At 42.9% G+C, this 15560-nt stretch overlaps 1 protein-coding gene across 24 annotated transcripts in view; it reads right to left on the bottom strand.

The window, feature by feature from the left end:
- RIMS2 (regulating synaptic membrane exocytosis 2) overlaps positions 1-15560 on the bottom strand; it is a 372071-nt gene that overhangs the window by 29018 nt on the left and 327493 nt on the right. For 15 of the 24 annotated variants that reach the window (XM_082235402.1, XM_082235412.1, XM_082235413.1 and 12 more), the window contains one exon: positions 10690-10931. The exons of the other annotated variants lie outside the window; for them this stretch is intronic. In XM_082235402.1, coding sequence (XP_082091528.1) covers positions 10690-10931 — 242 coding nt within the window. The remainder of the gene's footprint in view (positions 1-10689; positions 10932-15560) is intronic. 24 annotated transcript variants of the gene reach the window in all.

Genomic DNA, 15560 nt, shown 5'->3' with positions numbered 1-15560 from the left:
ATTTGCCCTAATTGAAGGGTGAAAAAATAGGAACAAAGGAAAACTAGAAAAGGGTAACAAACAGCATGCAACTTTTCTAGAAATAACTGTGCCATACTCTACAACATTTGACAAGTGAAAATAGGAGCATTCATGTAATACTTCAAACTAAGGATCATCTCAGTATTGCTGAAGACTTCACTCCATCCACTTTATGCTGCATTCCTTTACAATAACCAACAGAACAAAGGTTTTTGATCATGTATCTGGACATGAGAATATGAAGATACAGCTGTACCTTGGTTCTTGAACAGAATGCGTTCCGGGAGTCTGTTCAACTCCCGGAACCGTTTGAAAACCAAGGCGCAGCTTCCGATTGGCTGCAGGAGCGTCCTGCAGCCAATCAGAAGCCGCAGAAGCTGCACCAGACGTTTGGCTTACAAAAATCGTCCAAAAAATGGAACACTCACTTCCAGTTTTCAATTGTTTGGGAGCTGAAACATACAAGTTCCAAGGCGTTCGGCAACCACGGTACGACTGTATACTTCTCACCTGCCTCAGGTTTTATAGTCACAGTGCATTTTCAACAACTAGCCATTATACAGAATCAGATGTAAATAATCTAACTAATACAGAATTCCAACCAAGATAAAATGATTATAGTTTACAGATATTATGACGGGTAGGATAAGCACATCCACAAAAGGGAACAATCAGTCTCCTATAACCCCCTATATTCTTAGCTGTGGAAAGCTGCTGAATTTGCCTTGAAGTGGCCAGAACTCCTTTTTGCGAATTCCACCTGATGATAAGGCCATGACCATTCTGGTCCAAGTCAGTGTGACCACCACCCTTCCAAGGATTAAGGGTATATTGTTGCACTATACTCTCTGTGGGGGCTGCCACTGATAATTTATTAGGAGCTTACTCTGCATTCTGTTGTTGAAGGATCTTAGTGAGCAGATAGCGCCAGAGGATCTCCAGGTTACCAGGGCTGATTTTGACATTAAAAGTGCTAAATAGTTTGGGCACTACATATATTAGAACAGCCTTTTCCACTTTATATTTCACTACATAAGGAAGTACTGCACAGCCTTCTCCAAGAGAATGCTATATTAACGAAATCATCTGTGCGCAAAATCCGTATCACATGTCCAAAGAGAGATGCTATTTATTGCTGGTGCAAAATTACATAATTCCTTTCCCTCAAACTATGAACACCTTTTTAGACGTAACTCAAAGCATATTATTTAAGCAGTTTAATTCCTGCTGTTGAAAGTATATGGGGTGAATTTAATTATATTAGTAGACTGTTGGGTTACAATGTGAGTTTGATTTATTGTCTTCTCTGCATTTTTACTTTTGTGCTGTAACCCATCATGGGCTGTCAGGAAGGTGAGGCCTAAGAATAAAGTATATTAAATAAAATTAAGCTGCAGTCTTTGAGTTGGAGCTGGATGTTCAAGGCAATGTGAAGGAGGTGAACACATTCCAGATCAGATCAATCTTTCAAGGGACACAGACTTCTTTACAAGGAAGAATATTTATCTCTCTTTTCAGTGCCAGCAGCCAGAAGGAATATGATGGAGTAAAGAAATACAACTGACATCAAGAAAACACTCCCTGTCCAAATACACAAACCAGAAAGATTTTTTTGTTCAAGCGCAAGCACTACTATCAACAAATATGTCAAGCTTCGTAATAGTTTCACTTGAGTATCAAAGAACTTTACAAAGTGTACTATGTTAATGAGATAAATTATTTCAGTTACTGAACAGGAATCTGGAATAAACACTACACAATTTTTCTCCTGAGATGTAAAATTTCCAGAAATTTAATGCCATTGATTAACATAGGTTAAAATTCAGGTAGAGGTGTGTGTGTGTGTTGGGGGGTGGGACTGAAACATGTGCCATTGGCTCAGAAGGGAGTAGTACTTTATAACCTGCCCCCTTCATGCCCCCCAAATAATGCAAAAACTGGCTTACCGATGCTCACTTGTTTACTGTAAGTTTTATAAGTATCAGGGTGCATACACAGCAAGCAATGAAACTTTTTGAAATCTCTAACTCAGGAGGGTTTCCTAACCAAGCTAGGGGGGAAGTACCTGGAATCTGCCTCTACCCACTGCCATGAGAGATGCTGTGAAGTCCTAGCCTGGCTGGGGAATTTGGAACTTAGGATCTACAAGAATGCCTACATATTGCTTTGGCAGGCCTTTCAGCTACCAACTACCTGTTAGATCCCATTAGCCTCCTCCTGTGCTTTGCCATAGGGACGTGGGTGGCGCTGTGGGTTAAACCACAGAGCCTAGGACTTGCCGATCAGAAGGTTGGCGGTTCGAATCCCCGCAATGGGGTGAGCTCCCGTTGATCGGTCCCTGCTCCTGCCAACCTAGCAGTTTGAAAGCACGTCACAGTGCAAGTAGATAAATAGGTACCACTCCAGCGGGAAGGTAAACAGCGTTTCTGTGCGCTGCTCTAGTTGGCCAGAAGCGGCTTAGTCATGCTGGCCACATGACCCGGAAGATGTATGCCGGCTCCCTCGGCCAATAAAGCGAGATGAGCGCTGCAACCCGAGTCGGTCACGACTTGACCTAATGGTCAGGGGTCCCTTTACCTTTACCTGTGCTTTGCCATAGTTCTCACAAGGGTAGAGAACACCCTTTAATTTGGTCCAAAGTACCAATCTTATCCTGAGGACACCGCTCTTATGAAGTTCACTGCAGGACTTCTGCCACAGCGCCTCCTCTCTTTCTTCTCCTAAGCCTCCTTTCCTTCTTGCTAGTCTTCTTCCTCTTTATTCTTCCTCCTGCTTTGTCTCCTCCTTTCTCCTCTCTGCTCACTTCTTCTATTGGTTGTCTCTATTCATTTCAAATATGATTTCTGTCTGCTGTACCAACCACTATCCAGCCACCCATCTGCTCCTTATCTTGTGGCTGAATATCTCATAAATTTGCAAGCTCCTGGTTCTCGTGTACAAAAGCACTGGTGGGCATGTCACTCATGAGCTTTCACTATCACTGTGGCTTGGGGAGCAGACAGATCTACCAAGTCCTGTTGCTGCCCAACAATATGCAATACTTACTTCCTTACTTATTAAACCTAAATTTACTTTAGAAACATGAAATATCACTTAGTTCAGCACTTTAAATTGTACATATTTATTACACCTAAAAGTATAAATGCCTTTCTTTTATTACAACAATAATTGCAAATATACTAAATGTTTAGAGACAGATTTGCAAGCTGCTACACTATGAAATGCTTAAGTATGTGACAGTTTTTGCCAGTTAGGAAAATAGGGGACGAAACCTCAATAAATGTTGAAAATAGAAGCCATCAACAGTGTAAGAAGAAAATGGATTAGAAAAAGTACATCCAGAAAGTTCAGGAAATAAATACCTCTGTAATGTAATTAAGTAGCAACAATACATTTGGCTATTTGGCTATATTTTATAATATTATATTCAAATGTATTTTATCATTTTAAATAGAAAATACCATAGTATTTCAAATCATTGCCCCTAATTTATTGGAATTATGCCCTTCTGTATCGCAGTAAATAATATATTCTTGAAAATAGTACCATAACTCATATTTCTCTAAATACAATCAGCATCTGAAAGATCCATAGCTTCCTATTCTGAACGTTCACTTTGAGCTTCATTCAGAAAATGGAAGACTTGCATTAACTTTTTGACTCTTTGTTCCTTGGTTTTGTGTGAGCATTCACAAATATTCATCAGTATATTTCACTTGATGTGGAAGCTAAAGTAATCTGAGGCCAGTAAAAAGCAAGAGCATGTTGTATAAAGGCTTTGCCACCATGCTGGAGGAAAAATAACTTGGCAGACTACAAAGGTCCAATCTTGGGACCAAATAGGTTCCGTATTCTGCAGCATTTGAAAGTGCATATTCTTTCGACATTTGCAAGTGTTGCTTTGTCAGCAACCTAATCAAGGGTACTAGTAATGATACCATCACTATCTAACAACTCTAGAATGCACATAAATGCGTTACTGTACTTCTCCATTACTGCTTCTATATAAAATAGGTGAGATCCAATCTTATACTAGAGAACTTGATGAGACTTTCCTACCCCCCACTTTGCAGCCCCCCCTGCCATGGCCTGCCAATTTGCTGCAAAGGAGTCTGAGGCCTTAGAAACAGATGTAGGGTTGGATGGGTGTGAGCCTGTAGGTGGGAGGAGATGAAGGGGAGATCTCATTTGTATAGGTAGAAGTCTATACTGGTGTCACCCAGTGCAGATAAGCAACAACACAGTGAAAGTGGACTTCCACTCGGTGCAATGGGACTCATAGCTGTCAAGTGTCCCTTATTTGAAGGGGCAGTCCCTTATTCCAGCGCCATGTCCCGCTGCTGTCCCTTATTGATGGATGTCCCTTAAATGTCCCTTAAATGTCCCTTAAATGATGTCCCTTAAATTTCAAAGGAAGCAGCTCCTCTCCCTCCTTCCCTGCCAGCCAGGGAGGAGGGAGGCTCCAACTGTGTTGCTTGGCTGTGTTGCTCACTCAATAAGAAGTCTAAGAACGACTGGGGGGTGGAGCTTGCATGCCTTGTGTGTGGCTAGTTAATGCAAGCTGCAGGGTTTTTTGAATGCTGGATGCCATGTTGTTGCACGTGCTGCTGCAAACTTTGCAGTGCAAAGCCAGGCCGGGGAGCCATCTTAACTTGAGGCTGCATAGGCCTTGTGGTGCATGTGATTCAGATTCTATTCAGTTGACCCTCTGGTTACAAAGTTGGTTGGACAGTGTTCTCGAAGCTACCAGCATGAGTTTGACCAGACTGCAGGAGGACAGGAAGACTGGAGTGCCTGGAACATGTGAGGCTGCTGGTCCCTTATTTTCAAATCTGTAAGTTGACAGCTAAGCTATGGGGACTTCTCCTTCCTCTTCTCCTCCCCCACCCACCTGTTAACGTGGCCCATGAAAATTGGGGGTGGTTAGGATCGGGCCAGCCAACCAGATCAATTTCCGCGACCAAATCCATAATGAGGTGTGTCAGCAACACTGGAAAAAAACCCCTCTGCTTTCCAGATGTAACATACAGTCAAGGCATGACTTGAAGGCGAATGATGCAGCAACTCTGCTGAATTCAAGCAGGTCTGGCCAGTGTCTGGATGGGAGACCACTTGAAACCTCTATGTCTTCTGTCTTCAGTTCCACAGAAGAAAGGCAGTACATAAATGTAATAATACATTTTGACATAATAAACAAGAAGCAGAGAAATATTATAGCTTGACTAGCACAGAGACATTATTTGGAACTCACACAACTTCCCCAAAACATTTCTGTCAAATTTAAAAGAGATGTTGCTGTAGTTGAATTAGCGTATGCAGTCCTGTGCTCTGTCATAGCTACGTGTATGAATACTTTGGCTGGTTTGTATGAAAAGGTACATTATGGAAACATCTCAAAGCATTAGATTATACTGACGCTGAAGGAGCGTTGTACTGATGTCACAAGCACGTATTTCACAAGGCAAATATTTAGAATTTGAGTATTTCTCTAATGTGGCATAACATGTTTTTGGAAAAATTATTGTTCATTTACCCTTTGTTGCTTTTCAGCTCAGTATGTAATAGCACTGGTTAGCAGTAATATTTATAAATAAAAATGTACTTCCTATTACTCGCTTTATTCTCTTAGGGGACATCCCTTCCAACTGCTAGGTAAAGATACTCTATCAGACTTCTGTTGACTTTTAAAAAAACCTAGCAACATTAATTTCCATTTCTGTTAATATAAAGAGTGACTAGTTTTTCTTTATTCCTGGGTAAAAGCTAGTTTTTGTAATTGCAGAGACTGGGAATCAGCCATAATTATGCTCTCCCCCCCCCCAGAAGGCCTTGGTGTAGCCTACAATGCTCCCCAAACAGCCTTATCCATGTACCTGCTAGTTCCTTTCACATTCTGCCTTAAGACTACAACCAATGCAAATGCAAGGAATTACCGTATTTTTCGCCCTATAAGACGCACTTTTCCCCCTCCAAAAATGAAGGGGAAATGTGGGTGCGTCTTATGGGGCGAATGCAGGCTTTCGCTGAAGCTTGGAGAGCGAGAGGGGTCGGTGCGCACGGACCCCTCTCACTCTCCAGGCTTCGCGGACCTCTCCCCAAGCAGCGGGAACGTTCCCGCTGCTTGGGGAGAGTTGCCGGCATCCCGAAGCCTGCGCGCGCTGACCTCAGCGCGTCCAGGCTTCGCGGATCTCTCCGCAAGCAGCGGAAACGTTCCCGCTGCTTGGGGAGAGTTGCCGGCATCCCGAAGCCTGCGCGCGCTGACCTCAGCACGTCCAGGCTTCGCGGATCTCTCCGCAAGCAGCGGGAACGTTCCCGCTGCTTGGGGAGAGTTGCCGGCATCCTGAAGCCTGCGCGCGCTGATCTCAGCGCGTCCAGGCTTCGCGGATCTCTCCCCAAGCAGCGGGAACGTTCCCGCTGCTTGGGGAGAGTTGCCGGCATCCCGAAGCCTGCGCGCGCTGACCTCAGCGCGTCCAGGCTTCGCGGATCTCTCCGCAAGCAGCGGAAACGTTCCCGCTGCTTGGGGAGAGTTGCCGGCATCCCGAAGCCTGCGCGCGCTGACCTCAGCACGTCCAGGCTTCGCGGATCTCTCCGCAAGCAGCGGGAACGTTCCCGCTGCTTGGGGAGAGTTGCCGGCATCCTGAAGCCTGCGCGCGCTGATCTCAGCGCGTCCAGGCTTCGCGGATCTCTCCCCAAGCAGCGGGAACGTTCCCGCTGCTTGGGGAGAGTTGCCGGCATCCCGAAGCCTGCGCGCGCTGACCTCAGCGCGTCCAGGCTTCGCGGATCTCTCCGCAAGCAGCGGGAACGTTCCCGCTGCTTGGGGGGAGTTGCCGGCATCCCGAAGCCTGCGCGCGCTGACCTCAGCGCGTCCAGGCTTCGCGGATCTCTCCGCAAGCAGCGGGAACGTTCCCGCTGCTTGGGGGGAGTTGCCGGCATCCCGAAGCCTGCGCGCTCTGACCTCAGCGCGTCCAGGCTTCGCGGATCTCTCCGCAAGCAGCGGAAACGTTCCCGCTGCTTGGGGAGAGTTGCCGGCATCCCGAAGCCTGCGCGCGCTGACCTCAGCACGTCCAGGCTTCGCGGATCTCTCCGCAAGCAGCGGGAACGTTCCCGCTGCTTGGGGAGAGTTGCCGGCATCCTGAAGCCTGCGCGCGCTGATCTCAGCGCGTCCAGGCTTCGCAGATCTCTCCCCAAGCAGCGGGAACGTTCCCGCTGCTTGGGGAGAGTTGCCGGCATCCCGAAGCCTGCGCGCGCTGACCTCAGCGCGTCCAGGCTTCGCGGATCTCTCCTCAAGCAGCGGGAACCACCGCTGGGCTCCCACGGCTTGCAGAGAGCTGCCTGTTTGGGGGCTGGGGTCGGGGGAAGCTCGGGCTGCCCCAGCCCCGCGCCTGGGGGGGAAATAATTTTTTCCCTTTATTTCCCCCCCAAAAAACTAGGTGCGTCTTATGGGACGGTGCGTCCTATAGGGCGAAAAATACGGTACTATCCTCTACATTTTTTACTCCCCACCTCTGTGTTTTGTTCACCATCTAGCCTAATGAACAGCTCCAGGAAACTCAAAACATTCCAAATTAGAATTTATCAGTTTATCTATCTATCTATCTATCTATCTATCTATCTATCTATCTATCTATCTCTGTTGGCCTAATAAAGGTATTTTCCTAACCTGGATTTTGGAATTTACAGAACAGGGTCACTTGTTTGTTACTATGGGCCAATTTACCTCAAAACACAGCCTTTGTTGACATTATACTGACATGCCATATAATAAGTGCGAAGGGAAAAGAGTAAGCGCAGATAGTAAAAGAAGCTTGCAAGATCCTGGAGCAAATGTGCTAGAGAGCGTAAAGAACTGTGCTTATTCTGTCCCAGTTCGCCCAATCAGCAGGCTATAAAACTTCTATAACTTGGAACAGTTGTACAAGTAACTTGGAATAAGTTATGGTAACAAGGAGGTACTGTCAGTTGCACAACTTGGAAGTGCAAAAAACAACAACCAATTATTGGAAAATATTTACGTATTATTTATATGCCCTTCTAATGTTGTGTATATTGTAATATACATAACACATATTGTAAGCACAAATTTAAAAAACTGCAACGTAACTTTACAGTGATAAATAGGAGGAAAAAATACATCTACATATTAGTCAAGACATCAGCTACTGCATGCTAGTTATACAAAATTAACTTCTGGAACATATCTGCCAGAGTCAAATGATTTCATTAAGGAGCTTTCCCCTACAACATTATACATTTATTTTAAACATTAGAGCATTAGGGAAACAAGATGCTCATTTCATGGCCTGCTTAACATAAATGTTATTTATTTTAGTGTCTGGCAACATTTTCTCCAAAATCATAGACATTTGGGGATGGTATAATGATACAAAATTAAAATTTACATCATATTTATTATGCTTTATCATGTTGGTCATCCAACTGAATCCAATCCTGGTTATAATTAAATATTAAATACTATGCAAAGCGCATGTCATTCAGTATATGGCACTCCATTCCTTTACTTTTCATTAAATATCCTTCCTGACAAAAAACTTAACAATGAAGTTCTACCCAGTAAACTAGTAATTAATATTCTGCAACTTTGTGTGCTGTGCATACCAGCTCAACAACTGACTTGGAACATGAAAAAAAAACACCTCACACCATTTTCTTTAAAACAAAATGAGCTTTTTGGATATATGTTTGAAAGGTACATTGTGGGGAACTGTAACCCATAAGGCCATTCTGTGAAAAAGCTGCAGTGTTCTTCTGTAATCAGTTATGTTTGCAGAGATTCAAAGGCAAATCTTAAAGGAAGAGTTGTCATTGTATTGAGGGATGCAAAATTGTATAGCCTGTATGAATCCTACTACCTTTTTACATGCCAACTTGACCAAAGAGCTGAAGAGTCACAGTCTTTAGGCTTGTTCACATTGGAGTTTAATACAGAGTTTAATACTGAAATAGCTTGTGCCCCCATTTTATTATTTTATTATATTTTATTGCAGTACCCACACAAGACCCTTCTCATCCAAGTGGCAGCTTGTACCCCGCCCCCCCCCCCGCTAAATAAATATCTTCCCAATAATCTGATAAGGGAAGAAAATTCAATATAAAACCCCATGTTACCTAACTGTAGCATGCACTATTTATAAAATGAGCATTTTAATCCACCTGTTTAGCAATCTACATGTGGGAGACATGAAGATCTTAGGGCAGCATTAATTATAGTATGACCCTTTACAGATATGTACTGCTATCTAACTCCATCTTGTGTATTTTGATATGACTTCACATAACCAGGAGAAATGGCTAGACAGTATGATACCTGTAGAAGTTAGCATTGCTGAAAATTAATCTTAAAAACTCAGCAGAACTTATTTAACAGTCCAAGTAACACTGCCCTCTAGAGACCTTGTCTGTTTAAAATATTCCTTACAATTACACTGCTAATTTAATCTTAAACGACTCATATTCACCTGATCTATCTAAAGATGATGCTACAACACTTGCTTTCACACCATACTTTAAAACTAAATAGCCTTAAAAACCCGGGTGGCTCTCTTAATGCTAGGCAGCACAGAGACATGCACTATTAAGTACTCTAGTGTTCTTGAAGATATGCTAACTTTTTCTATGGAGTCCAGAAATACAAATTACACACACACACACACACACACACACACAATACACATTAACAAGCAACATGATTTGCTTGTGCAATAAATTCAATGTAAGGTAATATGGCTCGTTGTATTAGCTATACACCAATGTTGTTTTTTCAATCTCCAAATGCTGATTAGACCGGAATATAACCTGGGCATATCTAAAAGCAGGATGAATACCTCATTATAGATTTGTTTGTTTGTTAAAAGTACTTATAAATCCGTCCTTCAACTGAAGGACTGAGGGCAGAATTATACACAGTCTAAACCAAACATTAAACAAAAAATGGAAACAGTGTAAAATAAAATATAGATATGTACTTTCAGTTGCCTGCTTTGCACTTCTGTCTAAAAGTATTTAAAAATGTTCCCCCTCTTCTCTAGAACACTCAGAAGTTGGAATTTATATATAGCACCTAACAATCTGGTGGCACTAAATAAATGCTGAATAGCAGATCTAACTTTAACCTGTAACCGGTTATGGTGATTTACTGCAATTATAAGTACATTTTGAAGCTGAAAAGAAATAAAAAGTAACAAGAAGTAGAGTCGTAATTTAGTGTGCCTAAAATACAATGGACAACCTTGAAGATGATAAATACTATCCCACAGCAAAAGAAACGCAGAACATAGTCATAAGACGCATTTAAGGGAGGGGACAAGGGGAGAGGCAAAGAAAATGCACCGGCAGCATTTCAGCTGTCTTTCACGAACCATTAGTAACAATTCCCAGAATATAAACCCAGCAAGTCAGGTTGCTTCCTGAAAGGGAAAAAAAGATTACTGCATTCAGTGCGGTCCAGTGAGCAGACAAATACGATCCACAGTAGTCCGGTCTGAATGAGGTTCTGGTTAAATAAAACGGCTTGACAAAACACTGAAAGATAATAAGTTTAAACTTGCTCAGTCTTTTCGACCTAGAAATTTAGTTAATAATAATAATGCAGTTTATGTCTCATGAGGAACAACACCACAATGGGGGGAGGTGGGGGAGTCTTGTTCCTACCGGTTTGGCTGAGCTGGGAGGTACTTCTGCTTTTCCGCGAAAGGCCCACGATTGCAACCATCTTTGCACCAATGCTGGAGCGCCGCTTTTTGCCACCTGTCCCCACAGTGCCCACTGCTGTGTCAGATTGGCTGCCATCGTTCTTCTCTAGTGTGTACATCTCCCCGCTGATGCTGGTGCTCTTAGTTATGTTCTGTCCTGAAGCGCCCATCTGTCTGCTTTGCATTTTGGATGTAAAGACACTGTCAGCCGGTGGATGGATAAACAATGCAGTAAACAAAACAAAAAGAAAGAAAGTAAAAGGGAAAAAACAGAAAAGGAAGGTTTCAGATGGAAAGCATAGGGAGGCTATAGGGACAAAGCAACTAACAGAGCTCCTATACATGGCTACTCAGAAGTACTGTATTTAATCGAACGTAATATACACCTTTTTTTGGTCAAATTACGTCGTGAAAATCAGGGTACAAATTAGATTTGATGTCACCAGCAAATACTTTTTTGGTTTAAAGGATTTGAAAATAGAGGTGCGCGCTAGATTTGATGGCACATTAGTTTCGTGTAAATACAGTAAGCTCCACTGTGTTCAGGGGGACTTACTCCCAGGTATATGAGTTGAGCCTAATTCACACAGAAGGTAGTTAGCTTTGATTAGCAGGAGAAAAGGAAAACTTTCAGTTTCATGCTATTGTTAGTACCTGATTGTACTTGTCTTTCTCTGTAAATCTTACTGAAAGTATTGGTTCGCTGGCATTATTATAGCATTTTGTTTACACACAGTTTGTCAAACTGTAAAGACACTTTTCTGCTACACAATAAAATCTGAGAATTATACAGTACATGTTGTTATATTTTTATTCCAGAATTTAATGTTGATTTTTCTAATTAAAAAAAAAACTTAAGAGCTGATCCACTGATTATATATTTTCATTTGTACAATCTACTACTAAACAAGATTCCACATATTAAGAAACATACTGTTTAGGCAGGAGGAGTGAAACAAAACACAGGCCCTTTCTCAGCCAAAATGTTTAAGCTTCAAATCCTTCACAGAACCATTTTAGGGTTTGCACCAAATTATTGCCCGAAGATGCAATTTCTTATTACTGAAAGACTTGCTTTATTCTGATATTATAGTTGAGTGTTACTGTATTATAATTATACCAGGCAAGTATATCTGTTTGCTATATCAGCTACCCATAGTTGCATACTTTCCCAGAAACGTTTTGAATGTAACATCAAGCACTGGGGAGCAGCCTCCCCTCCCATCCATCAGTAGCCGTAAACCAATCAGCACAACCTTCCTCCTTGGTTCAGAAATCAAATTTAGCAATATAGAAATATAGAATATGAGCTCTGAATGTGAAAGTGGGTGGAAAGGTGACTTTATGTGGACCATTCATGAAGTTCAACACATTCAACATCTTTATTTTCTTTGAATGGTGCCACACACAAGACATGCACATGTGTGAACAAGAAGCTTCCTTAAACAGGATGGAAGCCCACACGTACACATAAATCCCCATACTGATCTAACTCTGGTAGACTAGATGGTACCCGAAACTGGGAAAATGCCAAATTCACTATGGCTCCATTCCCAAAGAAATGCTCTCAGAGTGTGAACACAGCAGCTTCTCAACTCACAACTGTCAACATCATCTCACTGTGCCGTATGCAAATTCTCTAGCTATCTCTTGCACAATATAATGGTGCATCAACAGGACAATATTCCCATGCTGGTTATCAGAGGATGGTTTCAAAGCGACCACTGTTTTGGGGCAGAAACATATTCAATGGAACACTTTGACATACCTTAGGTAGGATTAGGAGTCAGAGAACAGCTTCTGCCACCCAGGTAGAGGTCTGAACCAGGAACGTTACCCACAGTGAAGCAGTGGCTATGTACAAGGCCATGGAACTAAATCATACTTATATACCACTCTTTTCTCTTGGGTTTTAAGTAACAAATATCATGCTTCTGTGGAAAGCTGCATTGAGAAATTCATGTAAGTTGGTTTTGCTATGCTTTGTTTAGTGGGGTGAACTGTGGTGCTGAGTAGAGCTCTGGGCATGTTTGGTGCATGTATACCAGCTGACATATGTATGTCCTTAACAGGCTGGTGCCAACCGGTACACATGCACAGACCACAAAATCCACTCCATTTGGTGCTGCTACCATGAAATCCCCCCACTCCCTGCTGCTCCAGGAAGATGTGAACTTGCCGGCGGCACTGACACTGCCCTCACCCAAACATCAGCACCTTGCGGCAGTGCTGGCATCTCCACACCATGCTCAATTGTACGCACGTCCATCTTCCTTGCCTTTTCTCTAAACTGCAAAGCCCCAAATGTTTTAACCTTTCTTCATAAGGAAGTTGCTCCACCCCCTTGATCGTTTCGGTAGCCCTTTTCTGAACCTTTCCCAGTACTACACTAGCCTTTTTGAGGTGTGGTAACCAGAACTGTACTCCTCGTAAGTGTATTTCTCCATCTTCAAGAAAAACAGGGAATGCATATATTAATGCACTGATGTGCTCTGGTGGTTTCTAGGGAAAGAACGAATGATTTTTAGTTGCTATGGAAATAAATTTTAATCTGAGTTATGACTCATCAAATGAACAGACCTCTGAAGATTTCTTAATAGAGGTTTTAACACAAGCCCTATCTCCTAGTCAGAGAAGCATTTCTTTCATTGATTAGTCAAACAATGTGAATGATAATGGCATGTTCAGAACAATTATGCAGCAGAAGCTACTTTTCCACCCAGTATACTGTATGTGTTTTCATTGGCCTATTGGTATCAAAGGAAAGGGACAGTGTCAGTTTTTAAACTATAAAAATCTTAAGCCCTCCCTTGGATAAAAACTGATCAGATTAATAGGCTTTATTTCTCATGGAGGTGACAAACCTGTGTCTGACCTGAACAAAGACTGCGGTTATGGACTCATATGATTGAATAGTCCTACATATAAAATATTTTCTCCTTCAAAGACAACTTAATGCCTGGGAGAAAAGTTCTAGTCTAGCCTCTCCCCTGACACATTTATTTTGTATGTGCAGGGAATGTTTCTATATGCATGTGAGTCCCATCTGCAGTCTATATAATATTCCCCTCTGATCTAGTTAGAAACCAGGAAGCTGTCATATACTGATTGGGACCACTGGTCCATCAAGCTCAGTAATGTAGTGTTCTAGCTCAGCCACCAGGTGTGGGAGACTTTAGGCTTATGAGAGCTACTTTGTTTTTCACTAAAACCCCAAAGGGCCACCAATCAGAGGCAGTCAAAATATTAGCCTGAGGACAGGGGCAGACACATCCTCAGAATTAAGGAATAGTGTGTCTCTGAACCAGGAATTAGTGTTATGTATTGAAAATAAGATCACAGTCAAGTCACAGAAAAATCCAGTCCTGGTTTCCCCCCAACCTCGCTTCTTTTCAGAAGTCTTAGTCTGGAGGAAGAGGGAGCCTTTTTGTTGTTGTTACTATAAAAATAACTGGGTGTCAGAAACTTTTGCTGAGCTACTGCAAACCAGAGATCTACCTAACTACCTCCTACCAGACCACAGTGGCCTATTCTTCATACTGCAAATGCGTCCTTCAAATGTTGTTGGCAACAACTTGATTCAACTTCTCAGATTTTCTATGGGAAGATAAATTATCCTAATGAAATGGGGCAGGGTGAATACAGAATAGCATTTTGACAGCAGTGTTGTCAAAAAAGGCCTTGCATGAGTAAACAACACAGATCCCACAAAAGACACTCTCCGTTTCAAATACCTGCTGGGGACTGAACCAGGGCTCTCTGCCTGCAAAGCCTGGCTTAGTAGAACATTTGACAAACCCTGGCTCAAAATAATGCTATTATTACCTGAAAAACACATTTCCTCATCTTAGAAATGTAGTTTGGATTCCAGTGTGTTATAAAGGTAAAGGGGCCCCTGACCATTAGGTCCAGTCGTGACCGACTCTGGGGTTACGGTGCTCATCTCGCTTTATTGGCCGAGGCAGCTGGCGTACAGCTTACGGGTCATGTGGCCAGCATGACTAAGCTGCTTCTGGTGAACAAGAGCAGCGCACGGAAACGCCATTTACCTTCCCGCTGGAGCGGTACCTATTTATCTACTTGCACTTTGAGGTGCTTTCGAACTGCTAGGTTGGCAGGAGCAGGGACCGAGCAATGGGAGCTCACCCCATCGCGGGGATTCGGACCGCTGACCTTCTGATCGGCAAGTTCTAGGCTCTGTGGTTTAACCCACAGTGCCACCCGCGTCCCTTCCATTGTGTCATACATTTATGCAAACTAAGGCCTGGTTCATACAAAATGCTAAGCCAAACCATGACTTAGTGTGAACAGGCAAGCATTTGGGCTGCTGGATGAGAGACTGTGACCACTTTGTTCCTCCTCTGGTCATTCTGCTGCTATGCTGCACTGAGCTAAGCCATGGTTTGGCTTAGTGTGCCATCTGAACCACAGCTCATAGTTTAGTTCTGTCCAAGCAAACCGCAAGCTGCAACCATGGTTTGTCCTACAGTTTACAGCTTGTGGATTGTCTGGGAGAGTTAAACCATGAGCCCTGGTTTGGACGACATACTAACCCAAGCCATGGCTTAACTTAGTGCAGAACAACCAGGGAGGAACAAAGCAAGTGTGATCACTTCTCCTGGAACCTGTACAATTGCTCATTCATCTGTGCTTAGCTGGCATTGTGTCAGAATAAGGACTAGAATTTATAATAAGAATTAGGTAATAAGAACCTTAACGCAAACAAGGACCCAAAGTTTTGAGACCTTAAAATCAGACCTAACATAGGTGACATCTAACCTAATCAGTTAGTATCCAGAAGTGCTACAGTGGTTATTTAGCTATAGCCCT

The sequence above is a fragment of the Podarcis vaucheri genome, assembly GCF_965113315.1.
Source record: "Podarcis vaucheri genome assembly, chromosome: 8".
Taxonomy (NCBI): Eukaryota; Metazoa; Chordata; class Lepidosauria; order Squamata; family Lacertidae; genus Podarcis; species Podarcis vaucheri.
The sequence above is the reverse complement of the archived record's forward strand: the minus strand, read 5'-3'. Positions and strand labels throughout refer to the sequence as shown.